Genomic DNA, 26,049 nt, shown 5'->3' on the forward strand with positions numbered 1-26,049 from the left:
ACTACCTCACCGATGACACACACGTCAGACCCTCCGACAGATTGGGCAGATGTAAGCAGACAGACTGACAGGCACACACATGGTCTAGCCAGACAGTCACACCCAACGCAGAGAAGCATTGACAGGCCACAGTCGGACATTCACTAACACATTGGCACAGAGACACCGTGACAGAACCTGTTGGCTAACACACACACACACACACACACACACACACACCAGCCACAGAGCCCACATAGACACACACACATAGCTGAGCCACAGACACACACCAGCCACAGACCTCACACAGGCAAGCCATGGACCTCACACACACACACAGACACACAGACACACTAGACACGAATAGGTTAGCCATATGAACTCCAAAACAACCTACATTCATGTACATAGGCCAGCCACATGCAACCTATTTCATAGACCATACACATACTCACACACACACTCCCCCCCCCAACCCCCCCACCCCGCGCCAAAGCAGGCAGGTCCTACACACCCCTGCAGTGTTGGGCCAACACACAGACACATGCCCTGAGAAGACAGGCCTCACACACACTCTCACATGTCCTGACAGGCCAGCCACACACTAACCCACAGCCAACCAGACACACACGTGCCCCTGGACCATGCTGCGGGGCTCTGGGCTTCCCAGCCAGTCTCTACCCCCACCCAGAGATCCTGGTGCTTCCTCTCTCCAACCATCGCCCCCTCCTTCCCGGCCTGCTGTTTGTCACTTCCCCTAGGAGGCCCAGCTCAGCAGCCTCAGTCCCTGGTGGGATGTGGGCCTGTTTTCTCAGCACATCCCCCGTAAATGGGGCACCTGGGATCTCAGCCATGCTCAGGCCCCCCAAGACCTCGCCAGCAGTGGGGGGCACAGAAACAGCTTTGTGGGAAACTCCCCTCATGCCCAGCTGAGTCAGCCTGAGGAGACAGACTCTCCTTCCTGCTTCCAAGAAAACCGAGCAGCTTCCTCTCCAGGAGAGGGGTGAGGGACCCCCCAAACCACAGAGGTGGAGGAGAGAAGTAACTGGAAAGCCAGGGGTTCCTGGGGGAGGGCCTCCGTGATCCTCAGCCTCTTCCTGCCAGCTGCCTGTCCACACCCAGGGGCAGGGACGAGGGAGCCTGGGTGCTATGACTTGCGGGTTCTCGTCCTGGCCTGCCCACTGGCTGACTCACAGGCAGCCCCCAGCCCAGTTTCCTGGTGAGGGCCCTGCCAGCCAGTAGGCCAGGGGGGAGGGGGGTCGCCAGGCTATTTATAAGAAGGAGAAGTCCCTCCTGCCAAGGCCAAAAGCCCCAGAGAGACCCGTAGGTGGAGGGGGGGGGGCGAACTTCCTCCTTATCCAGTCCCCCAGGCCCCGAGCCCCTGGGCATGAGGGAAGCCTGGGCACAGACTCCTCAGCCAGATGCTAGTCTGGAGCCCAGGGCCTGGGCAGTACCCAGATGCTAGTCTGGGCACCCAGGGCAGACGGAGGAGGGGGCTATCCTCACACCTTCCTCACAGGGACGGCCAGCCTTGGCGCCAGTGGGGCGGCATGAGGTGGTGGCACCCAGGCTAGAAGGGTGAAACTGGCAGGGGCTTGGAACCGGCTGTACCAGCTTAGCTGGGCCCCCGCCCTCCCTCACTGGCCCAATCCCCACCCCCTGGTCAAACACCCTGCAGAGAGCATGCTGACCTGCCCCCAAACACACCAGCAGCTCTCTGCCCTGTGCCCAAGCCTGGATAAATGAGACCCTTCATGAAAGGGCCTGCAGAGCTTGGCATACAGTTGGCACTGCATAAATGCCTCTCTGATTGTCATTATCCACATAAAAAGTGGCTAATGCTCTGGAGCCAGACAGCTCAGGTTCTAGGTCAACTCCAGTGCTTATAGCTGTGGGATTTCAGGCAAGTTCCTTACCTTCCTGTGCCTAAGTTTTCTAGTCTGTTAAACGGGGCTACAAATTGCATGCATTTCGCTGGGCTGTTGGAAGCAGGCAATGAATTATTCTATGTAAACCACTTAGAAGAGTGCCTGGCCCATGGTAAGAGCCATTTAAGTGTTAGCTACAAAAATAATAATTATTATTTCTCAGTCTGCTGTCTGCATGACTCTAACCCTGCATCCCTCCCTGCCCTGACCCCCACCCCCCATACATCCACTTTTCCTTGCTGGGTCCTTGGCCTCCATCTCTACCCTTACTGGGCCAGTCTCACCTCTCTCCAGGACTCCCCTGGCATGGGCAGCCTCAGCACTGGTCAGAGCTGACTCACTGTGGCCTCCTGGCCTGTGGGACCTGCAGGTTGGCTTCCTGATATGCTGCCCTCCAGCCAGGCCTGCCCAGCCCCCCGACGTTGCCCGCTGCGCCCCCGCAGGGCCCAGCCAGATGTCAGCTGCAGTTATTAGCATGGGCAGGAGACACAGGCCTGGCAGCTTGCCTGCCAGACTCAGCGGCCACTGGAATCTCCCTTGAGCCTGAGGCGGGGGAGGGGAGCAGTTCAAGCAAGGGAGGAGGAGAGGGGGTACCCAGGGATCACAAGGACCCTCCAAAGATGGGGACACCCCCAGCTTCTCATGGGACCTTCCTCCCCAAAGCCACTGCTCTGCCGGACTTCCCCCAGCCCCCACAGAGCTCAGTTTCTCTTTTGCCTCTTTCGTTTTCCTTCTCTCCTCCACACTTGGTGAGCTCTGCGCTTGCCCTACAAAGTCTGGCTAGCCCCCCACCCTCAGCCTCTCTCTACCCTAAAGAAACTTCCATGCTCCCAAAAGACAGAGGCCTCACACTCTCTCTGAGTGAGAGAGAGAGAGAGAGAGAGACTGAGCTCACCTCTGGTTCTAGTGGCTCACAGCCTATCTGCTTGGAAGTCCCACCTTAAGTCTAACTGGAAGCCTCACCATCTAAACCTTCACCCATTTCTGGGGAAGGGGCTCTGGAGGGGTTCCCTCAGATGAGGGAGACAACTCAGATGAGGGAAAGGATCCCCCTTTTAGGTATTCTGGATGGTGAGGCGACCCGCACACTGAAACAGGAGTAGGGCCCGTCACCCACATGAGTGAAGGTGGGGACACCCCAAGCCCCTAGGGATGTATGGGGGGAGGGGCCCCAGACCTCCTGGCAGAAAGTAAGGGCACCCAGCTCGAGGTAGGAGGCAGCCGTGCCAGCCCGCCCAGGCACCGGGGTCGCCTCGAGGCACTGACCCGCCCCCTCCACGCCCGTCGGGCCGGGGGCGAAGTCCGACCCAGGCCCGCGGGCAGGCGGGGACCTGCCAGGCTGGGTCGAGTCGGGCAGGACCTGGCAGGACGCGGCCCCAGAGCGGCTGGGTGGGGCCGGGCCAGGCGGCCGGGGCTGGTCGGGACTAGCCGTCCTGGGGCCCTGGCGCGCCCTGGGACCTGGCAGATCGGGGCAGCCGGCTCCTGGCCGGGGCTCCAGGACAGCGTTAACCCCACCCCTTCCTGTGCCCTTATATGGGCGGCGGGGAGAGACTCCGGGGGCCGCCCCGCCCCCAATCCTGCCCGCGGACTCCGGCCTGTTGCCATGGCGACCAGGCCCCGGTGAGTCCCCCTCCGTCAGGCCGATGGAATCGTCCCGGACTGCCAGCCTCGGCGATCGCCTGCGGGCGCCAAGGGCTGAACCATTGCTTGGGTGGGGATCGACGACTGGAGGCCTCTGCGGCGGGGCCTGTCCCACGCCCCTGGCTTCCTCTGGGGTCGCAAGCCCAGGTTCCTCTTACGAGGCGCAGAACCCGGCTGGACCCAGGGCGGGGCGCATGGTCCCGTAGGATTCGAGTGACGGAGGCAGGGCCCTGTTCCTTCCCCCTGGGCTGTTGCCACACTTCCTGCCGCGGCGCTCTTTCCCCAGCCTGTTTCTAAGGAAGGAGTGGGGTTGGGCGACCGCGCCCCGGCCGTCGGGCTGAGTCTAGGCACCAGGAGCCGACACTATGTCGGTCAAGTCCAGGGTCACTGGGGGAGGTCTTTGGGGTGGGGACAGAGTATACAGGCACCTAGAGGTCACCCACAAGAGGGGACGCCGATCGTGGAAGATGCAGCAGTCTAGGTCCCCAGGATCCTCAAAAGACCCCTCCTTCTCTCATGTCTCAACCGGAGACCCTCTGTCAGTACTATCTCAGTACTGAAGGGGTGCCTCGACCCTTCTAATTCTCCTCCGTCGGGCCTTCGCAGATGACCCCCAGTGACCTCCAACCTCTGACAGTGTCTTAATCTTCTACCCCACATATTTTCCTTGACTCAGTGTACCCCAGGACCCTCACTCACTTTTTCCATATATAGGACCCCCAATTCCTTCCCCTTCCAACTTGTGGGGGACTCTCAGTCTCTCCCATGGACTCCAGGACCCCTACTCATTTTCTGCATAATGGGTGTCCAGCAGCTCCCGTGTACACTTTTGATCGCTCCCCTTCCTCACTTTTCCTGGGTTCAGTTCCTCTCGTGAAAATTCCAGTCCCTCAACTCTTCTGTACCCTGGACCCCCCACTCAATTTCTGAGTCAGGCGTCTCCTTACCACTCCCCCCCCTACCCTGCTTAACCCTCCTGTCTCTCCTTTGGGGGGTCTCTCAGTGTATTCTCAGCCCCCCAGCCCCTCTGGAAGACTCCAGATCCCTCAGGCCTTTCCGTGTGCAGCTCGGGACCACTCCCGTCCCCCCAACACACGCACACTTGCTCTGTACCAGTTCCTCGTATCCCTCATCGAGTACTCCAGGGGAGTCATCGCCCTCCCTGAAGCCTCTCCCCGTGTACCTCTGACCGCCCCAGCGCCCCCTTCCTCGCGCACCAGGGTCCTCTGAGCCCCTCCCCCTGCAGTCGCTCCGAGCCACCCAGCCCGTGGCCGCTGTTTACAAGGACACGCGCTTCCTGACAATGACGCGAGCCGCCTCCTCCCCTTCCCCACGCTCCAGGAGGGGGGCGCGGGGGCCCGGCTCGGGCGACCGCCAATCGGAGCGCACTTCCGCAGCTGACAATCGCCGTATAAAGGCGTGTGGCTCCGGCTGAGCGGCCGGGACCTTGAGCGCGTCCAGGCCAGCATCGGAGCCAACGGGGAGCGGGGAGCAAGGGGGACGCAACACGAAGAAAGCGAGTGCGCCAGAGGGGGGCAGAGGGGCTAGAGAAGCCGCACAGAGCTTCCGTGCACAGCCGCCTGTTGGCCTCTCTCGGTCCGTACAGGCCCCCGGGAACGCGCGTCCAGACACCTGGTCCAGCCACCTCCGCGGACTGCGCGCGTCTCGCTGCAGCGAGGCCCGGGGCGGCCCCGCAGGGACCCTCAGACCGACCGGGCCGCCCGGATGTGCACTAAAATGGAACAGCCCTTCTACCACGACGACTCATACGCAGCGGCCGGATACGGCCGGACCCCGGGCGGCCTCTCTCTACACGACTACAAACTCCTGAAACCCAGCCTGGCGCTCAACCTGGCCGACCCCTACCGAAATCTTAAAGCACCCGGAGCGCGGGGCCCCGGCCCAGAGGGCAGCGGTGGCGGCAGCTACTTTTCCAGCCAGGGCTCGGACACCGGCGCGTCGCTCAAGCTCGCCTCATCGGAGCTGGAGCGCCTGATCGTCCCCAACAGCAACGGCGTGATCACGACGACGCCCACGCCCCCGGGACAGTACTTTTACCCCCGCGGGGGTGGCAGTGGTGGAGGTGCGGGGGGCGCAGGGGGCGGCGTCACCGAGGAGCAGGAAGGCTTCGCCGACGGCTTTGTAAAAGCTCTGGACGACCTGCACAAGATGAACCACGTGACGCCCCCCAACGTGTCCCTGGGCGCCAGCGGGGGGCCCCCGGCCGGGCCCGGGGGCGTATATGCCGGCCCGGAGCCGCCTCCCGTCTACACCAACCTCAGCAGCTATTCTCCAGCCTCTGCGACCTCCGGAGGAGCCGGGGCCACCGTCGGGACTGGGAGCTCGTACCCGACGGCCACCATCAGCTACCTCCCACACGCGCCGCCCTTCGCCGGCGGTCACCCGGCGCAGCTGGGCCTGGGCCGCGGCGCCTCCACCTTCAAGGAGGAACCGCAGACCGTGCCTGAGGCGCGCAGCCGCGACGCCACGCCGCCGGTGTCCCCCATCAACATGGAAGACCAGGAGCGCATCAAAGTAGAGCGCAAGCGGCTGCGGAACCGGCTGGCGGCCACCAAGTGCCGGAAGCGGAAGCTGGAGCGCATCGCGCGCCTGGAGGACAAGGTGAAGACACTCAAGGCCGAGAACGCCGGGCTGTCCAGCACTGCCGGCCTCCTCCGCGAGCAGGTGGCCCAGCTCAAACAGAAGGTCATGACCCACGTCAGCAACGGCTGCCAGCTACTGCTTGGGGTCAAGGGACACGCCTTCTGAGCGCCCCCCTATCCCCCGTACGGACATTTTCCCAACCTGGACGGCTGGGCGCACGCCTCCCATGGGGCGAGGGGGCAGGCGGTGGGCACCGGCCCCGGGGCCTGGGGACGCCACAAACCACACTGGACTCCTGCCCGCCCGCTCTGCGGCCAGTCCTTCCACCTCGACGTTTACAAGCCCCCCTTCCACGTTTTTTTTGTATTTTTTTTTCTGCTGGACTCAATTCATATTGAATATAATATATTTGTGTATTTAACAGGGAGGGGAGGAGGGGGCGATTGCGGCGGAGCTGGCCCCGCCGACCGGTACTCAAGCCCTCGGAGATACTGGGGAGGGGACCCCCGCCCCCGCCCTCCCCCCCTCTGCACCGTACTGTGCGGAAGAAACGCGCAGTCGGTATCTAAAGAATTTATTTTAAGATGTGTTTGTGTGTGTGTTGTTCTTACTTTTTATTGAATCTATTTAAGTAAAAAAAAAAAAGGTTCTTTATTAATTTCTGTTGTCTTTTTTTCCAAGCCGGGCGGGCGGAGGGAGGAGAGTAGTGGGATGCCCCCACCCCACTGCGGTTTGTGGCTTGCTCCTGTAACTGTGTCAATCTCGCCAGCTTTGTTCAGACATCTTGCGTCCCCAGCCTGGGTGTCCAACCCTTCTTGCGTCCCCCGATCTCCCGAGTTGGAAGGTGCAGGGCGGGGACCAGGTCCCGCAACTCCCCAGCATCGGGGGACAGGATGCCTGGGGCGAAACGCGCAGTGCGCAGGCGCGGCCCCGCCCAGCCGCGCGCGCCGGGGCTTTCCCCGCTGACGCTACGGAAGCGCTGTCCAAACATGGGCTGATTCTGCCCAGTGACGCGGCGGCGGTCTCTGGGCAGATTCCGGGAATCCCCTCCCCCGCTCTGCCGGGCAGGGCCGCGGCGCCGGGAAAGGGGCCGGGATTTTCCCAGGCTGGCGGCTACCAAGGCCCGGAAAGCCCCAGGCCTGGGTCCAGAGCGTCCGCGGTGGGCGGGCCGCACTCTAGAACCCCGGGAGCCACCCCAGAGTCTCCCCCATCGGGCTGGTGCCTGGGTCCTGCCGAGCCCACGCCAGCTCCGTCTGACCTGACCCGGGAGGGGGGATGCAGTTGCCTGCGCGTCGTTGCCGCCGCGATCCCCTCCCCACCCCCGCCAGGAAGGGCGGTGCCCGCCTGCCAGTTTCCCCTCCCGGGTGCCAGGCCGGGAGCGGGGCGACTGCCAGGTCTGGTCCTGCCGGGGCGGCTGCTCGAGCCGCCGGGCGCCGCCGCCGCCCTCTCATGGGGCTGCCTCCCCCGCAGCTGTGACGGGTGCGAGCGCGGCTGGTGAGCCCCGATGGGGATCTGGCTGGCTTCGGAGCTGGAAGCCCCCAGAGCAGCAGAGAAAAACACAGATCGAGAAACCAAGCCACAGGGGCGAGGTGGGGTAGAACAGACGCTTCATTAATTCATTTATAAAGTACTGAACAACCTGGCCCAGGAGTCACAGACGGGACCAGGGCCGACAGACAATAAACAAGCAAGCGTGATTCGGAGATGGTGGTAAGTGCTAGGAAGAAAAAAAAAATGGTCAAAGTGGTAGTGATGGGGCCGGGGAGGTTAGCTGCTTTGGAGAATGGATTGGGAACATGGAACTTTAATGAGGCGATTTTTCAGCAGCTTTGAAGCTGAGCCCTGAGAAAATCCTGAGTAACAGCGTTCTGGCAGAGGGAACAGCACATGCAAAGCTCCTGTGGCCAGAACAAGATCAGCCTGTTAAAGAACTGCAAGAAGGCTGTGTGCTGCAATGGAGTGAACCAGGAGTTGGGAGATGAGGTCAGGGAAGACCACACAGGGCCTTGGGGAGGACTGTAGATAAAATCCCAAGGCTGAGATGGGTGACCTTGGAGGGCATTAGGCTGGATAGCAGTAATAATGGGTCTGTGGATTAAATGAGCTTGTCAGTCCTGTTCTGTGGAAGGAAATGGGGGCTCAGAGTGGCAAAGCCACTTGCCTGAACATGCACAGCATCAAACTGAGCTCCTTCAAACACTGTCTTGCTCCTAACACCTGCCTCCCAGCCTAACCCTCATCCTTCCACTTCAGGGGCAGAGGCACAGCCCTTCCAACCTGGGGTGGTGTAGAACTTGCAGCAGGGACTGTGCCTCTACCTCAAGCTCCCTCTCTTGGTTCTATGCTCAGGATTGGGTCCCCACCTTCTTCCAGCCCCAGGAACTTGGTCCTAATAACCATTAACAGAGCCCTGAGCTTCACGTACTTCATCTCTTTTAACGTGAAATGGTGAAATGTAGGTTTGTCTTTATTCCCATTTTGCTGTTGAAGAGACCCAGGGAAGATCACAGCTTAAGCGGCATTTGAACCCAGGCTGGCTGCTGTTTAGGTGTGGGCGCTGCTCTGCATGGCCAGGTTTCAGGTTGTAAGGCAGCCTGGGACTTGCTCCCTGCAAGGGGCCAACAGCACCATCGCCCCCGGCCCCTCCACCCGTCTTCAGGCCAAGGAGAAACAGGGAGGAGAGTAAGCAGTGAGCATGATGCAAGACTGCCACCTTGTGGTGGAGATCGGTAACTACAATGTCAGTTTCCCAGGCCACAGTCTGGAGAAGGGGGTGGGGAGTGGTACCACGCCAGGACAAATCACACCAACACAGACTTACATCTGTCCCTAATACTTTATTAGTCGCCTCTAGGCCTGTTCTCAGCTATGTGGGCTCCAAGGAGGGGGTCACCGTTCACCAGCTCTCAGCTGGTAGCTTGAGAAAGCCTTGGCCTAGCCCTCTGGGGTCATGGACTGTAGAGTCTGAAGGGGCCTTTCCTGGGTCAGTATGGGGCACCCAGGTGGGGGCACAGATGGGGGCCAAGAGCCCAAGCTTGCCACCCCTCTGCCAGCCTAGTTGTGTTTGGAGAAATATTCCTTGCTGTCGTCCACGTTGGGCTTGATTGTGTCACTGCCTGGCATCCAGCCAGCGGGACAGACTGTGGAAAAACAGGGGTGCACATATGAGGCCAGAGTGCCATATTCAAGGTAGAGCAGTAGTGAGGGGACAAAAAGAGGCAAAGCAAGAGCATGAGTTGCAGAAGAAAAAGCCTGGAGCCAAGTGGTCCAGGCCTAAGACCATGCCACATGGTAAGAGGAGCCCTCCAAGCCCAGCTGCAGGATTTTCTGACTGACATTTTATTTTATTTATTTATTTATTTTTGGCCACACCATGTGGCACGTGGGATCTTAGTTCCCCGACCAGGGATTGAGCCCGTGTCCCCTGCAGTAGAAGCGCAGAGTCCTAACCAACGGACCACCACCAGGGAAGTACCTATTTTATTATGTAGTTTTTTGGCCGCACCGTGTGGCTTGTGGGATCTTAGTTTCCCTGACCAGGGGAAACTCGAGCCCTCAGCAGTAAAAGGCAAGAGTCCTAACCACTGGACCGCCAGGGAATTCCCTGGCTGACATTTTAATTTCTTTCTGGCTCCTTTAATCGCATCTTTCTCTCTTAGGCGGCTGGTGGACTTTGAGGGCCTGTGGTCAGGCTGGACTTAGCCAGCCCCAGTGGACTTTGAGGGCCTGTGGTCAGGCTGTGGCCTTCACATGAGAAGATACTCTGATCCAACTAACATTCAAGCCTGCCTTGGCACAGGCCTTCTCAAATACCTTCTACAGATTTCTATTACCTCCCCAGCTCCCCACCCTTATATTGGGGTATCTCTCCCACCAGACTAGAAACTTCCTGCAGACAAGGCCCTGAGTTAAATCTTCTTTGGGGCCCTCACAACCACCCCACACAAGCGACAGGGCGGGCAGTGAATGTATGTGTGCATGACAGAGGGGCTGCATATGTACCCATGTGTGAACACATGTGAATGTGGGTTTCGGCTCACCTTCCCCGTGCTCATCTGTGTACTGGAAGGCCTGGACCAGCCGCAGAGCCTCATCCACAGAGCGCCCCACAGGCAAATCATTGATGGTGATCTGGCGAAGGACACCCTTGCCATCGATGATAAAGAGGCCCCTGAGATAGCAGAGTTCACAGTGAGGAGCCAGAGTTCCCACTGTCAGGACCCAGGGAGGGAGCACCGTCTTCCTGCTAGCCACAGGGCTGGGGGCAGGGAGGGCATCACCCAAGAGCGATCCCCTCACTCTGAGGATGGGGGCTTCCTGAGGGTCCCACAGTACCTGTAGGCGATGCCCTCATCTTCCTTCAGCACGCCATAATCACGGGACAAGCTTCTGGTTACATCAGCCAGCAGGGGGATGTTCAGGGGGCCCAAGCCTCCCTCCTTCCGGGGGGTGTTGATCCTGTGGGTGGGGGAGACAGGGCTGGGACCTCAGGATGCCTGGCACAGCAGGGTCCTCACCCTTTGGGCCTGCATGTGATAAGGGCTGGAGAGGGGGTGCTGGAAGTGAGAGATAAGGGGCTTTTGAGCAAACCCCAGGGAGCGCCACCCACCCCACCCTGAAGTGGCTGCTGGGGCTGCTTCTCACAGCTGGGAAGACTAAGCTAATATTCTAGCAAAGTGGCTTCACATGTACTGGTGGTTTCCAGCACCTTGAGGCAGAGAACCTGCCTTAGAGTCCCCATCCTCCTCTCTCTAGCTCTGTGTCACTGGGCCCAGCCCTTCACTCTCTTGAACTGGAGTTTCCACCTTGCTGAAATAGTTCACGGGAGGGAGGCTGTGTTGCCCTAAGTGAAAAAAAGCATCTGCTAACTCTCTACGCCACGAAACTAGTTTCCAAAAGCTAATTACTGTCATCATCATTGAGGACTTGGGAATCACTATTTCCATTATTTTCTTGATGGGAAAGGGAGACGCAGAGGTTGAGCACCGGCCAGGAGAACACACAGCTCAGACCCTATAGAGGTGTAGGTTTAGCTGCACCCTTCCTCCTTACTGGTCCCCACTGGTCATACCAAGCCAGGTGGGTGAACTGAGAGTCCACAGAGACGCCCAGCACATCGCAGTCCAGCTTGTGGAACTCCTCGGCACGTTCACTGAAAGCGATGATCTCCGTGGGGCACACAAAGGTAAAGTCCAGCGGGTAGAAAAAGAGGACCAAGTATTTTCCTGGGGAAGGGGGTGGGAATAGACAAGGAGTTAGGGCTCAGTCCCTCTAATGCCTGTGCCCCGCCCCCACCAGGGCCCCCTCCAGGCCGCCCTCACCTTTGTAGTCTGAAAGCTTCACCTCCTTGAAGGCGCCATCCACCACGGCGGTGGCCTGGAATTCCGGGGCGGGCTTTCCGATGTGCGCGTAGCCGGAGGTCATGACTGAAAGCCGAGACCCCCGCCCGGTCAGTGCGCCCTGGACGACCCTTTGTCCTCGCTTCCCAAGGTCACGCTGCGTACCGGGCCCAGTTACTGAGTCAGAGCGGCGGAGGCAGCAGTACTGCCTCGCACCTTCTCCGGGACCAGGTTGGCACGGCCTTGAGACTTTGGGAGACCCGCCCCCCTGGACAGCTAGAGGGGCCGGGCAGCTGCCGGCCGGCCCCCAGTTAGCGTGTCGGCCTGAGCGCGGTCGCGCAAGCCCACCGCCCCAGGAGGAGATGCCGCGAGCTGGGGGCGGGGAGCCTGGGGATGCGGCCTGTACTCCAAGGCTCTGGCCTCGTTTTTCCCCGCAAGGACAAAGGCGGCCACTACGGCGGGCGGAAAACAAAGGCGGCCAGCGCTGAGGTCCGGATAGGGCCCAAGCTGCTCCAAGGGGACTCCCCGCAGCTCGATGCACTCCAGGTGTCCATACCTGCGTGGGAAAGGGCGGGACGCACAGACTCGCAGACGCACAGACTCGCTTTCGTAGGGCGAAGTGTGCCCTGGGCCTTGGAGCCTTTTATATTAGGCCCGAACCATGACGCCTAGCGCGGAGGGGTGGGCGGACGAGCGGAACGGTCGGGTCCACTGCAAGCGCAGGGGAGGGAAAGAGGAGCCGGTCGCGACCACTTGCCCGCGGGCGGCAGGGGGAGACGCGCAGCCGCCGGCCCCGACCACTGCGTCGGCCCGCGGGGGTGATGCGCGGGGCTCCTCTTTGGAGCGAGCTGGGGTCGGTTGAGTCCGGCATGGCCCGGAGCGGTTTGACACTACTGTTGCTGCCTCTGATACTCCTGCTGCTGGCAACTCCTGCCCAGGTTTCCCCCGACTACCAATACTTCGGCGAGCAGGGAGAAGGGGACACCTGGGAGCAGCTGCGGCTGCAGCATCTGGAGAAAGGTAACTGCAGGCTGCGGCTGTGATAGTGCAGAAAGGTGCTTCATTGCCCCACGTCACCATCTGGCTGCAAATAGACCCTCCTTCAGGGACCTCAAATCTCTGCCCAGGGGCTTCCCTGGTGGCGCAGTGGTTGAGAGTCCGCCTGCCGATGCAGGGGACACGGGTTCGTGCCCCGGTCCAGGAAGATGCCACGTGCCACGGAGTGACTAGGCCCGTGAGCCATGGCCGCTGAGCCTGCGCGTCCGGAGCCTGTGCTCCGCAACGGGAGAGGTCACAACAGTGAGAGGCCCGCGTACCGCAAAAAAAAAAAAAAAAAAAAAAAAAAAATCTCTGCCAGCTATGCACTGGCGGCGCCCCTCGGGCTGATTACTTTTCTCTGAGGCTCAGTTTTCTCATCTGTAAATTGAGATAGAGACTGTCTATAAGCAGCCTACACCGGGAGAGGGGACGTGAGCAGGCAATAAATACCGACGCAGACATATCCATAAACTCATGGATAAGTGCTGGGAAAGGCGGAGATAGAAAAGGCAGGGTGCAGGTAAACTTCTGAAGTCAGAGAAGGCCCGGCTGAAGATAGGTAACCAATGCAGCCGGAATGACAAGGAAAAGCCCAAAATGCGAAGATTTAGGGGGAAGAGTGCAACAGGGAGTTGGAACCGCAAGTGCCAAGGCCAAACGGCCTGACAGAGGACTGGAAAGAGGCCAGTGTTGTCTGGCAGAGGCTTGGTGAGGGCATGAGGTGTCAGGACTTTGTGAGCCACAGATTTGGGCTAAGACCTGTCAACTAGGGCTGTAGGGAAGAGTCAGTAAAAGAAGGGTTGTGAAGGGCGTCTAATAAACATTGTAGCTGCTTTGAAAGTGATCATAATAATTGTTTTTGTGTTATGTACTAGCACATCGCCAGGGGCTTTAAGTACCTTCGTTATGACAATTATGTCATTTAATTTACCACCTGGCAACCCTGCTGGTCAGGTGACACTGTGCCAGTTGGACAGGCTCAAGATCATGCCCCTGGAGAGAGGAGTCATCTTCAGATGGTGGACACCAAGGGTGTGGTACCACATTCCCAACTGGACAGGCAGGCACAGGTGGGAAGTGTCATTTTGCAGTCCCTCTGGGCCATTCACCAGTTGTGTGAGCTTGGAAGGGTGGCTTGTTCTCTCTAAGTTTCAGTTTCCCCACCTGGGACTAACGGTAAGATTAGAGATAATCTATGGCTGGGTACCTGGCACAGAAGCACAACTGAGCAAATACGAACTGTTGTGATGTATTAGTGTCTTTCTCCTCCTCCCTCCCTGGGGGTGCGGGGGGAAAGGTTCCCTCCTACCTGGCCCTCCATCCCTAGACTTGGAAGACTCTGCCCTTGGCCCGTGGGGAAAGTGGCGCTGTTTCTGCGACCTGGGCAAGCAGGAGCGCAGCCGCGAGGCTGTGGGCACAGCGCCGGGCCCGGTGTTCATGGACCGCGAGAATCTGGTTCAGGTGCGGCCCTGCCGGCAACGAGATTGTTCATCCTGCGAGCCGAACGACTGCGACTGGAGGCCCTGAGCCCGGGTGAGCCTCGGGCGCGGAGGAGGCGGGGCCGGGGCTGATGGGCAAATCCGGGGCCGCGGGTTCCCAGGGTGGGCAGGGGAGAGAGGAAGGGCTGTGGGGGGCGGGTACGAGGCGGGCCTCGAAGAGGGAACAATGGGGCACTAAATCTGGGGCTTGAGTGCAGCGTGGGAAGGGAGGGCTGAGTCAGGAGATGGGAGCCCCGCTGATATCCGAGGAGAAAGGAAGAAAGGTGGTGGGGGTGGGGAGGGGAAAACGCAGATGGAGGAACTGGGACCCTGATGAGGAACAGAAACCCACAGTCTGAGGGCGTGAGCTCTGTTGAGAGCAGGGAATAGAAAGAGACATGTCGTTGGAGTGGTGGACAAATCTGGGAGGCGTGCTCCTCGCTAAGACGTGGGAGAAAGAGGGAGAAGGGTGGGAGACGGGGCGGGAGCATGAACCCTGAATTGGGGATGGAGGGGAAAGGAGCCTGCGTGGTGGGCGGAGACTCTGAGCCGGAGTCTGTAGAGGTCTGGGATCTCGGTTCGGGGGTAGGAGAGGCTTAGCCCGGATGAGAGAGAGGGTAGAAAGCAGGCGAGAGGCGGGGGGGGTGGCTCTCCCGGTGAGCTACGGAGAGAGAGAGCTGGGGGACTCTAAGTCCGAAGGTTTGAGCCCAGCGTGAGCCAGGATACCTAGTCCAGGGGGCTTAGACTGTGTGGAGTAGCAGGGACCTCGAGTACAAAGAGCCTGAAACCAGATGGGGGACAGGAACTCAGTGATGCGGACACCGTATTCTGGGAGTCTAGTGGTATCTGACCTTCTAGGCTCTGACCGGGTCGAATCCTTCAAGGCCCCCCTCAATTTCCCCTTTATTTCCCTCTCCTCCCTCCAGCCTCGGCGAGCGGAGCTCCAGTGACACCCGGGCGGAGCTTGGAAAGCGACCCCTCCTATCCAGTTCCCCAACCATAGAGCTCGGCTGTCAGACTCGGGAACTACAATTCCCAGGAAGCTGCACGGCAGCGACGTCGGCGTGTGCTGCGCAAACGACAACGGCGGCGGGAACGTTTGGGGCGTGTCTTGCGCGGCGATTGGTCGAGAGCTAGCACTGCCTCTGGGCCCGCGGAAAAAGCGCGCAGAGACCTTTCCTTGCAGACTTTGTTCCTGCCGTTGGTGGCGGCGGCTGCGGCGGCATGGATCTCAGCGAGCTGGAGAGAGACAATACGGGCCGCTGTCGCCTGAACTCGCCTGTACCTTCTGTGTGCCGCAAGGAGCCCTGCGTCCTGGGCGTCGATGAAGCGGGCCGGGGCCCGGTGCTGGGTGCGCCCCCAGGGCCGGGTGGGGGAGGGGCGTGATAAGGTGGATGCAAGTTGCACTGGAACAGGAGCTGGGATTGCACCGCACTCGGGGGGGTGGTGGTGGTGGTGATAGTGGTGATGGCGATGGCATTGGTGATGGCACCGAAAAAAAAAGCGGTGATGATGGAATAGAGATGGCGGCTTTCACGGGCTCACTGTTTGGACCCCCTCTTCCCCAGGCCCCATGGTCTACGCCATCTGCTATTGCCCCCTGTCCCGCCTGGCAGATCTGGAGGCCCTGAAAGTGGCAGGTGAGCCCTGGGGTAGATCTAGGGAGGCGGTTCCTGGGCATGTTCAGGGGCGGGTGCAAGCTGGAGGGGGAGAGCAGGAACTGGGGGAACCAGCCGCTCCCCTTCTCTCCCAATCCTCCACCCAGACTCAAAGACCTTGTCGGAGAGCGAGCGGCACAGGCTCTTTGCGAAAATGGAGGAGGACGGAGACTTTGTGGGCTGGGCACTGGACGTGCTGTCTCCAAACCTCATCTCTACCAGCATGCTTGGGCGGTGAGGGGTCCCGGGGGCGGGGGGGTAGCCATCATGGGCTGGAAGGGATGGGTGGCTGGAACGATGTTGACTGGGCTCTGTCCACCACCACAGGGTCAAATACAACCTGAACTCCCTGTCTCATGATACAGCTACTGGGCTGATGCAGTATGCGTTGGACCAAGGTGTGAAAGTGGCCCAGGTGAGCTAACTGTTGGTTGGATTGCCCCCGTTTAATCACCTCAGGATAAAAATAGGAGTATAGAAGTGCGATGGATGATTCAGGAATGTGTTTTACTGCTGTTGATGTCCTACTGTTTTTCCTACCTTAAATGTGTGTCCCACTGAGGACCATGGTGGGGCCCCCAGCCTCACCCCCATCTAATCTATTTCCGTATTCTAAAGGCTCAGTGTGTAGAACGAATCCCACATCTGTTCTCCCCGACCGCAGTCTGTATCCTAGCCCAGGGCACCCTCCCCTCCTGGATACCTGCCCCATCCTCCTCCAGCCCCCTCCCCTACAATGTGCTCCCCACACAGCAGACAGTCATTTACGTTTTTGAAATGTAAATCTCGATGTTTAATTTTCTGAACACAGTGGGAATTAAATCAGGAAAGTTTACAGGCAAGTGAAGAATGAGATTAAATCCCCAGAGAGAATTATAAGTTGGTATTGCATCGAGTTTGCAAGGCAAAGAACAGACCGTTTTGAGAGAATCACAAGGGTAAATATACTTGAGATAGAGAATGTAACAAGGGAGGCCTTGCTGAGAAGGTGGCTGAGGTCCAGGGCTGGAATGTGGAGCTGACCATGCAGTACTGAAGCAGACAGACAAGGAGCCTGCCCTCGGATTCATGACCAAATCAGAGGAGATGGATGGGCAGCTGGTAAGCAAATAGTAAAGGTGATTTTTGAGAATAATAAATGCTCTGGAGATTACTTTTCTTGTTACTTTTCTGACCTCATTTCTGTTCTAGACATGTGGTCCCCGTACTGCTGTCCAGGGTACTTGACATGGTCCCACCTCAGGGCCTTTGCACTAGAACACTCTTTCCCAGATCTCCCTGTGGCTCATTTCCTTCAGGCCTTTATTCAGATGTCACCACCTCAGAGTGACCTTCCCTGAACACCCCCAAATTGTTTAAAATTATAATCTCTTCTGGATCTCCCTTATTCTTTATTATTTGTCCTGTTTCTTGTCTGTGGCCCTCACCAGGGTGTCTACTCTGTCATGTTTACTGCTATGTCCTCAACACATAGAGCAGGCCATGGCTTGCAGTAGGTAGGTGCTTAATAAATGTAGAATGGATATAGTGTGATCAGGAAAAGCCTCTTTAGAGGGTGATATTTGAGCTGAGACCCCCGAGAGGAAGACGCAGCCTGGGCATGAGCTGAGAGACGAGTATTCCAGGCAGCGGGAACATCAAGTGCAAAGGCTGTGAAATTGGATCATCTACACAGTTGTTTTTCTGGATGTTTGTTGAATGAATACATTTCTGTCACCACGGCAGGTGTTTGTGGACACTGTGGGGCCCCCAGAGACATACCAGGAGCGGCTGCAGCAGCGCTTTCCTGGTGTTGAGGTGACAGTCAAGGCCAAGGCAGATGCCCTCTATCCCGTGGTCAGTGCCGCCAGTATCTGTGCCAAGGTTAGGCCCCTGCTGGCCATGGCCAGCTCCCAGCATCCCCCTGGCAGGAGGCAAGCATGGCTGCTTCATGGGGAGGGAGATCCCAAGTGCCTATCTTGCCCACAGGTGGCCCGAGACCAGGCTGTGAAGAACTGGAAGTTTGTGGAAAAACTGCAGGACCTGGACACTGATTATGGCTCAGGCTACCCCAATGGTGAGTGACAATAAACTAAAAAGGCAGGCTTGGCATGCTTCTGAGGTTTTCTAAGTTGTTCTGACCACCCCACTCTGCAGCAGAAGAGGCTGAGGCCCAGACAGGGGGGCCACTTGCTTATGGCCAAAATGTGGCAAAGTTGGATTCCAGCTGGCAGACTCCCTCTTCCCTTCTCCCTCCCTCCCTTTCTGCTCTCTCTCTGGAGCCCCAGTGAAGGACTGAGACTCACGATGGGCATCTGTCCATTTGTTAAGGCGCAAAGGGCAGAGTGAGGGGTACTGGCTCCTGTGCAGTGCTGTCCGGTGGCCCCAGCTTGAATCCATTGTTTTCTCTTCATTAGGAGACTCAGTCTCCCTGTTTGTAAAGTGGAAATGATCGTGCCCCTCCCCTCCACCTCTCCCAAAGACACACAAGGGCAGAGGCAAAGATTCAGTGGCTGGGTTCAAGGAACCCTTTGGCAGTTGGGTGGGGTAACACAGCAAGTCTAGGATTGGAACTTAGGTGAGGCCAAAGGGAGGAAACCAGGTCCAGGCCAAAGACACTTTGGGCAGTGTTCATTGCTTACTGAACACCTGGTATGTGACCTGCAGGGCCAAGCCCTGAAGATTTAGCCATGAGCAAGACAAACAAGGACCTCCTTGTGCCCACTGAGTTCGTGGTTACATGGGAGAGATGGGCATTAACTCAATGGTCCACAAATGCTGGTTCAATGCCTCATGTCCTTGGGGGAGGTAAGGGAGATGTCTCAAGGGCAGTCTCCTTAAACTGCACCATAAGCAACTGTTGACCAGGCAAAGAGTTGGGGGGAACTGCTTGTGCAAAGGTCCTGAGGCAGGAAGATGTCTCAGACAGTGGGCGGTGCTTCAGGTACTCCAGAGGAGGACTGAGATGAGGTGGTAGGGCCTCAGATGCCAAGCTGAGAAGCTGGGACATTACGGCAGGGCTCAGGGCTAGCACATTGTCCACCCTACCCTTCCCCCAGATCCCAAGACAAAAGCGTGGTTGAGGGAGCACGTGGACCCTGTGTTCGGCTTCCCCCAGTTTGTCCGGTTCAGTTGGCGCACAGCCCAGAGCATCCTGGAGAAGGAGGCAGAAGACGTTACATGGTAGGTGTCCTGGAGGTGCTATGAGGAAGGAGGGTGAGAAGCCAGGGCTCAGCGCTGCCTGAGAGGGCCGATCCCCCAGAAGTCAGTGTCGCCATCTCTCTCCCACAGGGAGGACTCGCAGACGGGGGATCAGGAGGGACTTAGGAGGATCAAGTCGTACTTCAGCGAAGGCCCCCGCCCCCGCCTCCCCCATCGGTACTTCCAGGAGCGGGGCCTGGAGTCAGCCACCATTCTCTAGCAGCCAGCCTGTACTCCCTTTACCTCCTCCCACACCCACCCCACCCCCAGTTTGTGATTAAAATTCTTCAAGGAAAACTAAGTGTGGAGGTTCTGTTTTGGGGTGGCGGTAGGGTGGAGGTGTGCTCTGTCTGCATCTGGACCAAGTTGTTGACTTCTAGAACTGAAACAGGATGGACATTGATTGATTGATGTGATTTGATTTTTTTTTAATATTTATTTATTTATTTGGCTGCGCTGGGATCTTAGTTGCGGCATGCGGGATCTAATTCCCTGACCAGGGATTGAACCCAGGTCCCCTGCATTGGGAGTGCGGAGTCTTAACCACTGGACCACCAGGGAAGCCCCTGATTTGATTTTTTAAATGCATGGTATATTTGAAGCAAAATTAAGAAGGAGTATGCTGAGAAGCTTCCCTCCCATCCTACCCGCAGCACCCTGGTGGGCTTACTGGGGTGTCTCAGTCCTTTGTGGGCTGCTGTAATGAAATACCACAGGCTGGGCAGCTTGTAAACAATGTATATTTATTTTTCACAGTTCTGGAGGCTGGAAGTCCAAGATCAGGGTACCAGCACAGTCAGCTTTGGGGCAGGGCCCTCTTCCAGGTCACAGACTGCCATCTCGCCGTGTCCTCACATGGTGGAAGGGGTGAGGAATCTCTGGGGTCCCTTTTATAAGGGCACTAATCCCACTCATGAGAGAGCTCCACCCGCATGACCTAATCACCTCCCAAAGGTCCCACCTCCTAACACCATCTTCTTTGGGGGGTTAGGATTTCAACATATGAATTTGGGGGGGACACAAATATTCAGACCATAGCAGGTGCCTTCTAGGTCCTCTGGAGATATCCTGGCATGTTACAAACATACATACAGATACATCTTTTTTTTGCAGTACGCGGGCCTCTCACTGTTGTGGCCTCTCCGGTTGCAGAGCACAGGCTCTGGACGCACAGGCTCAGCGGCCATGGCTCACGGGCCTAGCCACTCCGCGACATGTGGGATCTTCCCGGACCGGGGCATGAACCCGTGTCCTCTGCATCGGCAGGTGGACTCTCAACCACTGTGCCACCAGGGAAGCCCCAAGACACTTTTTTTAATCCATCTTCTGTTTTGCCAATTTTGGTGGGGTTTTTTTTACCTCTTATCGTACCAAGATGGCTGCAACAGCTCCAGACATCACATCCCAACCTCCAAAGGCCTCATCTTCAAGCAGCCACCCTGTCCCTTCCTAGCTGAAAGTAGAACATGTCTATGCCTGAAGTAATCTGTGGCAAGGGGAATGGAATATCTGGGGTAAAGAGTCAAAAATTGGTTCCTGGGGGTTGGGAGAGACTCCATATCCTCCCATCCTCCCCACTGTTGACCCTCCCCCCACAACCTTGACTTGAACAGTAAACAGTAGGATTTTATTTCACTTTTTTTGGTTTTTTATATTTTGGCCACAAGTCTTACAGGATCTCAGTTCCCTGAATCTGGGCCACAGCAGTGAAAGCACTGAATCCTAACCACTAGACCACCAGGGCACTCCTGAACAGTAAGATTGATTTTTTTAATTAATTAATTGTTTTGGCCACGCCATGCAGCATGTGGGATCTTAGTTCCCCAACGAGGGATCGAAACCCGTGCCCCCTGCAGTGGAAGCACAGAGTCCTAACCACTGGACCACCAGGGAAGTCACCAGAATAGTGAGATTTTAATGGAAAGGAAGAGAGAATGGCTCTTCACTTTGTAATAAATGCTCTGATAACAGAAACCCAGGGCATGGTGGGAGTATTACGGAGTGTGTACAGCCAAGGCTGCCATAAGAAATATCATAGACTGGGGCACTTAACCAACAGAAATTCATTTTCTCACAGTTCTGGAGGCTGAGAGTCCAAGATAAACGTATCAGCAGAGTTGGTTTCTTCTGAGGCCTCTCTCCTTGGCTTGTAGATGGCCATCTTTTTCCCATGTCATCACATCCCTGTGTGTGTGTCTGTGTCCTAATCGCTACTTATAAGGACTCCACTCATTGGATTAGGACCCACTCATGGGACCTCATTTTACCTTAGTTGCCTCTTTAAAGATTTATCTTTAAATATAGTTACATTCTGAGGTACTGGGGGTTAGAGCTTCAACATATGAATTGGGGGGGCAGTGGGTGCAATTCAGTTCATGAGAGAGCACCTCTGCACTCTGCGTGTCCTGTGCTGGACATGGGGAAGCCCGTGCTGACCAGCCAGAAAGGGTCCCAAACCTCCCATTGAGGACAGAGGGACCCTGGAGTGTGTATGGGGAGGCCAGCTCCAGGGGGGCTCATAGAGACTGAGGACCTGACTGGCTGAGATCTGAAGGGTGAGAGAGGTGGAACAGATAACAGGAGGGTAAAGGGGTTCTAAGGTGTGGGAACAGCAAGTGCAGAGACCCTGAGATGAGAGTACCTGGCTACAAGAAGGCCCTAGAGCAGACGTGATGAGGGCAGACCTTGGGGAGGAGCCATGTCCACCCCATTTTCCCACCTAAAGCCATCTTCTATTCACGCCTCTGCCTGTGATTGTCACTATAGTTGCAAAACATTACAGAACCTGATTCCATTTGTAATTCTGCCGTTTTCTATGCCATATATGCAGAGTATCTCAGACTTGCCTCTTTCCCTCTCAGAATTATTAAAATTACAGTTCATCTTGAAATTATAGGCCCTCTGACTGCTGATGGAATTTGCCTTGGTAAGATAAGGAGAGGGACTTCCCTGGTGGTCCAGTGATTAAGAATCAGTCTTTCAGGGACTTCCCTGGTGGTGCAATGGTTAAGAATCCACCTGCCAATGCAGGGGACACGATTCGATCCCTGGTCCGGGGAGATACCCCATGCCGCGGAGCAGCTAAGCCCGTGTGCCGCAACTGCTGAGCCTGCGCTCTGGAGCCCGTGAGCCACAGCTACTGAAGCCCTCGTGCTTAGAGCCCATGCTCCACAACACGAGAAGCCACCACAGTGAGAAGCCTGCGCACCACAACAGAGTAGCCTGCATTTGCCGCAACTAGAGAGAGCCTGTGCGCAGCCATGAAGACCAAATGCAACCAAAAATAAATAAATAAATAAATTTATTTAAAAGAAAAAAGAATCAGTCTTGCAATGCAGGCGACACTGGTTCAACCCCTGGTTGGGGAACTAAGATCCAACATGCCGGGGGCAACTCAGTCCACATGCAGCAACTACTGAGCCCGCGGACTGCAACGAAAAGCCCGGGCACCGCAATGAGGAGCCCATGCGCCGCAACGAGAGATCCCGCGTGCCGCAACGAAAGATCCAGCGTGCTGCAACTAAGACCCAATGCAGCCAAAAATAAATAAATAAATATTTTTTAAAAAAAGATAAGGAGAAACTGCTCGCCTCTTTCTTCCCATCTGGTGACAAGCAGAAACGAGTGGGTACCCTAAAGCTGTAACTCGCAAATATTTCTACTAACAAAAGTCTAGGGATCCTTGGCTCTTCAAAGTGGGGTTCCCAGACCAGCAGCATCAAGCTCACCAGGGAGTACAAAATGTGGAGTCCAGCTATTTGGAACTGAGACAACCTTCCAAAGACCGTGATAGAGAACCAAGAGAATCACAAGATGGAGTTGGGTGGAAAATAAAGAATGAATATGTGAGTCAAAAAAAAAAAAATAGAAAGAGGGGCTTCCCTGGTGGCACAGTGGTTAAGAATCCGCCTGCCAATGCAGGGGACACGGGTTCGTGCCCCGGTCCGGGAAGATCCCACATGCCGCAGAGCGGCTGGGCCTGTGAGCCACAACTACTGAGCCTGTGCGTCTGGAGCCTGTGCTCCGCAACGGGAGAGGCCACGGCAGTGAGAGGCCCGCGCACCGCGATGAAGAGTGGCCTCCACTCGCTGCAGCTGGAGAAAGCCCTCACACAGAAACGAAGATCCAACACAGCCAAAAATAAATATAAAATAAATAGATTAATTAAAAAAAACCCACAAAGCAGGTATAAGCCAGTCACAAATAAATACAGTTGTATTTAATAATGAAATACGGCTAGAAAAAAAAATAGAAATGTGAAGTTCAGGGTCCCACACCAAACCTGCCAAAGATCCCCAGGGTTTTATTTCAAAAGAGGTTGAAAACAACCCCTGCTTCTTGAAAGTTTCAAATGATCGCTCCCACTCTCCTCAGGACAGCCTTGTGGGTTATTCCTCTGACTCTCATTCATCCCCTTCTGCCCATCTTTCAGTTCTCGTCCCAAGGTCCTTACTGGTGCCCCTCACCTCCAGTCTCACCCTCCCCCAGACCTGCTTGTAAGCAAGAGTGTCAGTCTGATGAACCTTCCCCTGCTTAAACCTTCCATGGCTCTCATACCCCTTATCAACAGGTCCAAGTGCTTTGCAAGGCATTCACGTCCTTCTGTGATCTGACCCCAGCTCCCATGCTCTGTTCCAGGTGTTTTGAGCAGCTGGGAGTTCCCCAGAACCTGAAATCTTCAGGCCTGCTTGAAACGCCCTTCCCTGTGTTCTGGTCATCTACCTGGAGCTCCTTCAAAGGCTTACCTCACTCCTCTTCCTTGAATACCTGCTTATCCTCCTTGTCACAATAACAGTACTTATAAAACATCATCAACAACAACAGTGATCATGGATGATGTCTGCATTTATTGAGTGTTAATTAATTACGTGCCAGTCACTTTCTAAGCATTGTATTTGACATCCTTCCCATTAAGAGGTGGAGTCTAGGGCACCTCCCTTTTGTCTTTAGTGACTTACGTTAGTGAATAGAAAGCAGAGGTGACACCGTGTGACCTTTTTTTTTGTTGTTTTGGCCTCACCACCTGGCTTGCAGGATCTTAGTTTACTGAGCAGGGGTTGAACCTGGGCCCCAGCAGTGAAAAGTGCCGAGTCCTAACCACTGGACAGCCAGGGAATTCCAGCACAGTTTGACTTCTAAGGCTAGGTCGTCAAAGGTGAGACAACTTCCACCTGGCTCTCTTTCTTGGGACACGTACCTTTAGAACCCAAATGCCATGTTATGAGGAAGCCCAAGCCACTATGATTGGCCACGTGTAGTTAACTCTGGCTGACAGCCCTAGCTGAGGTTCAAGGCAAGAGCCAGTACCAACCACCAGATACGTGAGTGTGACTCTGCCCCAGCCACTCTCTGCAACTGCATGAGAGACCTTGAACAATAGCCATCCAGCTGAGCCCAGGGAAACTCCAGAACCATGAAAGATAATGATTGTTGTTTTACAGCACTAAGTTTGGAGTTGTTTGTTCCACAGTGATGCATAACCATAACAACTTGCATAAACTCATTCGATTCTCCCAATAACCCTACGGGAGGATCAATTATTATTCCCATTTTACACATGAAGAAACTGAGGCTCATCAGTGCTGGGCAACATGCCCAAGGTTACAGAGTGAGTAAACGGTAGAACTGGGATGTGAACCCAGGTAGATACACTACAGAGTCAAGGTCATAACCACCAGTCTCTGTGGTCAATATATCATGACTCCCTGACCAGCACTCCTTCCCCTTCTCCTGGTTTCATCACCTGACTTTCTTTAGGGGGGGACACCCCTTCCCCATCATCAGTCCATGTGGTTCAGATGGAGCTCACCCCACCATGGGCGTTTAGGTACAAGCATAACCCAAATCAGGCCAGTGAGAGTACAGCATGCCCCTTGACACAATTATTGGCTTGGTAATGGGCTTATGAGGAGGCTGGATCAATGAGAGCCAGCCCTGGGAACTTTGCTGGTTTTACAGAGAAATAGGCCCATTTTAATCAATAAAATCATGGAGTTGCTGGTCCATCTTTGCTACTGTGAGGAGATCCTGTCCCAGAGTACAGCCAAAAAATATATATATACAGATAGATTCGTAACATCATTTAAGAACCTAGAGACAGCCATTCCTGAAGCTTATCACTGTCTTGGCTAAAGGCACTTTGAACTGAATTTGTCTCTGGCATCTGAAAGATGCCTGTCTACTACTCTCCCAGTGGGACACTTTGCTTCTTATGCTATTTCACCGTCACTGAGGTCAGGGAATGGGCCTGATCTATCTATCTTAGCACAGTGCCTGGACACACAAGGCATTCACCAATCTTGCTCTATTGAATAGAACTAAAAGGGATATTGCCCCTGTTTTCAGGTGAGGAAACTGGTTCTCCTAGAGCCTGTGGATAAGGAGGAGGATTAAGGGTAGTGCTTACATGGGACTTTCCTTGCGGTCCAGTGGTTACAGTGTGTTTACAACCCAAATCCTGAATCTGAGTAAGTCCTTTGCTTTAGGTCCAGGAATGACATTTGGGAGAAGCGGAGGAAGGAAAGAAGAAGACACCCTTGGGACTTACCTGGTGGCACAGTGGTTAAGAATCCGCCTGCCAATGCAGGGGACACGGGTTCGATCCCTGGTCTGGGAAGATTCCCACATGCTGTGGAGCAACTAAGCCCGTGCGCCACAACTACTGAGTCTGCGCTCTAGAGCCCGTGAGCCACAACTACTGAGCCCACACGCCTAGAGCCGGTGCTCCACAAGAGAAGCCACTGCAATTAGAAGCCTGCGCACCCCAACGAAGAGTAACCCCCGCTCACTGCAACTAGAGAGAAAGCCTGTGCACAGTAACAAAGACCCAACGCAGCCAAAAATAAATAAATTTTAAAAAATGGGGAGGGGTCCAGAAGAGGGACTGACAAGGAGAGGAGGTGTGCTCTCCCACTGTGTGCCACCAGTCCCACCAAGAAGCTTCCTGACTTGTACAGACCTCCAGAAACCCTTTATGGCCTTCGCCTCTGATTAAACAGGCCCAGCGGTGTCTTTTTGTTTTTGTTTTTGTTTTTTTAAATTAATTTTTGGCTGTGTTGGGTCTTCGTTGCTGCGTGTGAGCTTTCTCTCTAGTTGTGGAGAGCAGGGGCTACTCTTCGTTGTGGTGCGCGGACTTCTCATTGCTGTGGCTTCTCTTATGGTGGAGCATGGGCTCTAGGCGCGCAGGCTCAGTAGTTGTGGT

At 56.1% G+C, this 26,049-nt stretch overlaps 4 protein-coding genes across 5 annotated transcripts; 3 read left to right on the top strand and 1 right to left on the bottom strand.

Moving 5' to 3' along the window:
- The first annotated feature begins 4,980 nt into the window (after nucleotides 1-4,980).
- Nucleotides 4,981-6,807, top strand: JUNB (JunB proto-oncogene, AP-1 transcription factor subunit). Its single transcript, XM_030879960.3, has one exon. It carries the CDS (start codon nucleotides 5,277-5,279, stop codon nucleotides 6,318-6,320), a length of 1,044 nt encoding a protein of 347 aa, XP_030735820.1. The 5' UTR covers nucleotides 4,981-5,276; the 3' UTR covers nucleotides 6,321-6,807.
- A 2,165-nt stretch (nucleotides 6,808-8,972) lies between these two features.
- Nucleotides 8,973-12,209, bottom strand: PRDX2 (peroxiredoxin 2). Its single transcript, XM_030879968.2, has 6 exons — nucleotides 12,051-12,209; nucleotides 11,477-11,581; nucleotides 11,227-11,380; nucleotides 10,491-10,613; nucleotides 10,196-10,326; nucleotides 8,973-9,295 (listed from the first exon to the last, which is right to left on the bottom strand). Exons 2-6 carry the CDS (start codon nucleotides 11,577-11,579, stop codon nucleotides 9,210-9,212), a joined length of 597 nt encoding a protein of 198 aa, XP_030735828.1. The 5' UTR covers nucleotides 11,580-11,581; nucleotides 12,051-12,209; the 3' UTR covers nucleotides 8,973-9,209.
- On the top strand, nucleotides 11,656-15,076 carry THSD8 (thrombospondin type 1 domain containing 8). The gene is made up of 3 exons (XM_060296983.2): nucleotides 11,656-12,514; nucleotides 13,860-14,065; nucleotides 14,937-15,076. Exons 1-2 carry the CDS (start codon nucleotides 12,316-12,318, stop codon nucleotides 14,057-14,059), a joined length of 399 nt encoding a protein of 132 aa, XP_060152966.1. The 5' UTR covers nucleotides 11,656-12,315; the 3' UTR covers nucleotides 14,060-14,065; nucleotides 14,937-15,076.
- A 151-nt stretch (nucleotides 15,077-15,227) lies between these two features.
- On the top strand, nucleotides 15,228-19,157 carry RNASEH2A (ribonuclease H2 subunit A). 2 transcript variants are annotated; one of them, XM_030879962.3, is made up of 8 exons: nucleotides 15,228-15,361; nucleotides 15,579-15,650; nucleotides 15,776-15,902; nucleotides 15,996-16,083; nucleotides 17,394-17,531; nucleotides 17,637-17,724; nucleotides 18,707-18,830; nucleotides 18,939-19,155. In XM_030879962.3, the coding sequence occupies exons 1-8, from the start codon at nucleotides 15,235-15,237 to the stop codon at nucleotides 19,066-19,068; spliced, it is 894 nt and encodes a 297-aa protein (XP_030735822.1). In that variant the 5' UTR covers nucleotides 15,228-15,234; the 3' UTR covers nucleotides 19,069-19,155. The 2 variants fall into 2 exon arrangements, with proteins under 2 accessions (XP_030735822.1, XP_030735823.1); XM_030879963.3 differs by lacking the exon at nucleotides 17,394-17,531 and having other exon boundaries at nucleotides 18,939-19,157.
- Nucleotides 19,158-26,049: the final 6,892 nt, after the last annotated feature.

The sequence above is a fragment of the Globicephala melas genome, chromosome 3 (genome assembly GCF_963455315.2).
Source record: "Globicephala melas chromosome 3, mGloMel1.2, whole genome shotgun sequence".
Taxonomy (NCBI): Eukaryota; Metazoa; Chordata; class Mammalia; order Artiodactyla; family Delphinidae; genus Globicephala; species Globicephala melas.

What these genes read in the sequence shown, in the direction of transcription:
- JUNB (XM_030879960.3), top strand. Translation starts at nt 5,277, where the DNA reads ATGTGCACTAAAATGGAACAGCCCTTCTACCACGACGACTCATACGCA.
- PRDX2 (XM_030879968.2), bottom strand. Translation starts at nt 11,579, where the DNA reads ATGACCTCCGGCTACGCGCACATCGGAAAGCCCGCCCCGGAATTCCAG. An exon ending in CAGTTCACCCACCTGGCTTG is followed by an intron (nt 10,614 to 11,226) that starts GTATGACCAGTG and finishes CCCCACCCACAG; the next exon opens with GATCAACACCCCCCGGAAGG. An exon ending in GATGAGGGCATCGCCTACAG is followed by an intron (nt 10,327 to 10,490) that starts GTACTGTGGGAC and finishes CTGCTATCTCAG; the next exon opens with GGGCCTCTTTATCATCGATG.
- THSD8 (XM_060296983.2), top strand. Translation starts at nt 12,316, where the DNA reads ATGCGCGGGGCTCCTCTTTGGAGCGAGCTGGGGTCGGTTGAGTCCGGC. An exon ending in GCTGCAGCATCTGGAGAAAG is followed by an intron (nt 12,515 to 13,859) that starts GTAACTGCAGGC and finishes CTCCATCCCTAG; the next exon opens with ACTTGGAAGACTCTGCCCTT.
- RNASEH2A (XM_030879962.3), top strand. Translation starts at nt 15,235, where the DNA reads ATGGATCTCAGCGAGCTGGAGAGAGACAATACGGGCCGCTGTCGCCTG. An exon ending in AAGGTGTGAAAGTGGCCCAG is followed by an intron (nt 16,084 to 17,393) that starts GTGAGCTAACTG and finishes TCACCACGGCAG; the next exon opens with GTGTTTGTGGACACTGTGGG. An exon ending in CCGCCAGTATCTGTGCCAAG is followed by an intron (nt 17,532 to 17,636) that starts GTTAGGCCCCTG and finishes TCTTGCCCACAG; the next exon opens with GTGGCCCGAGACCAGGCTGT.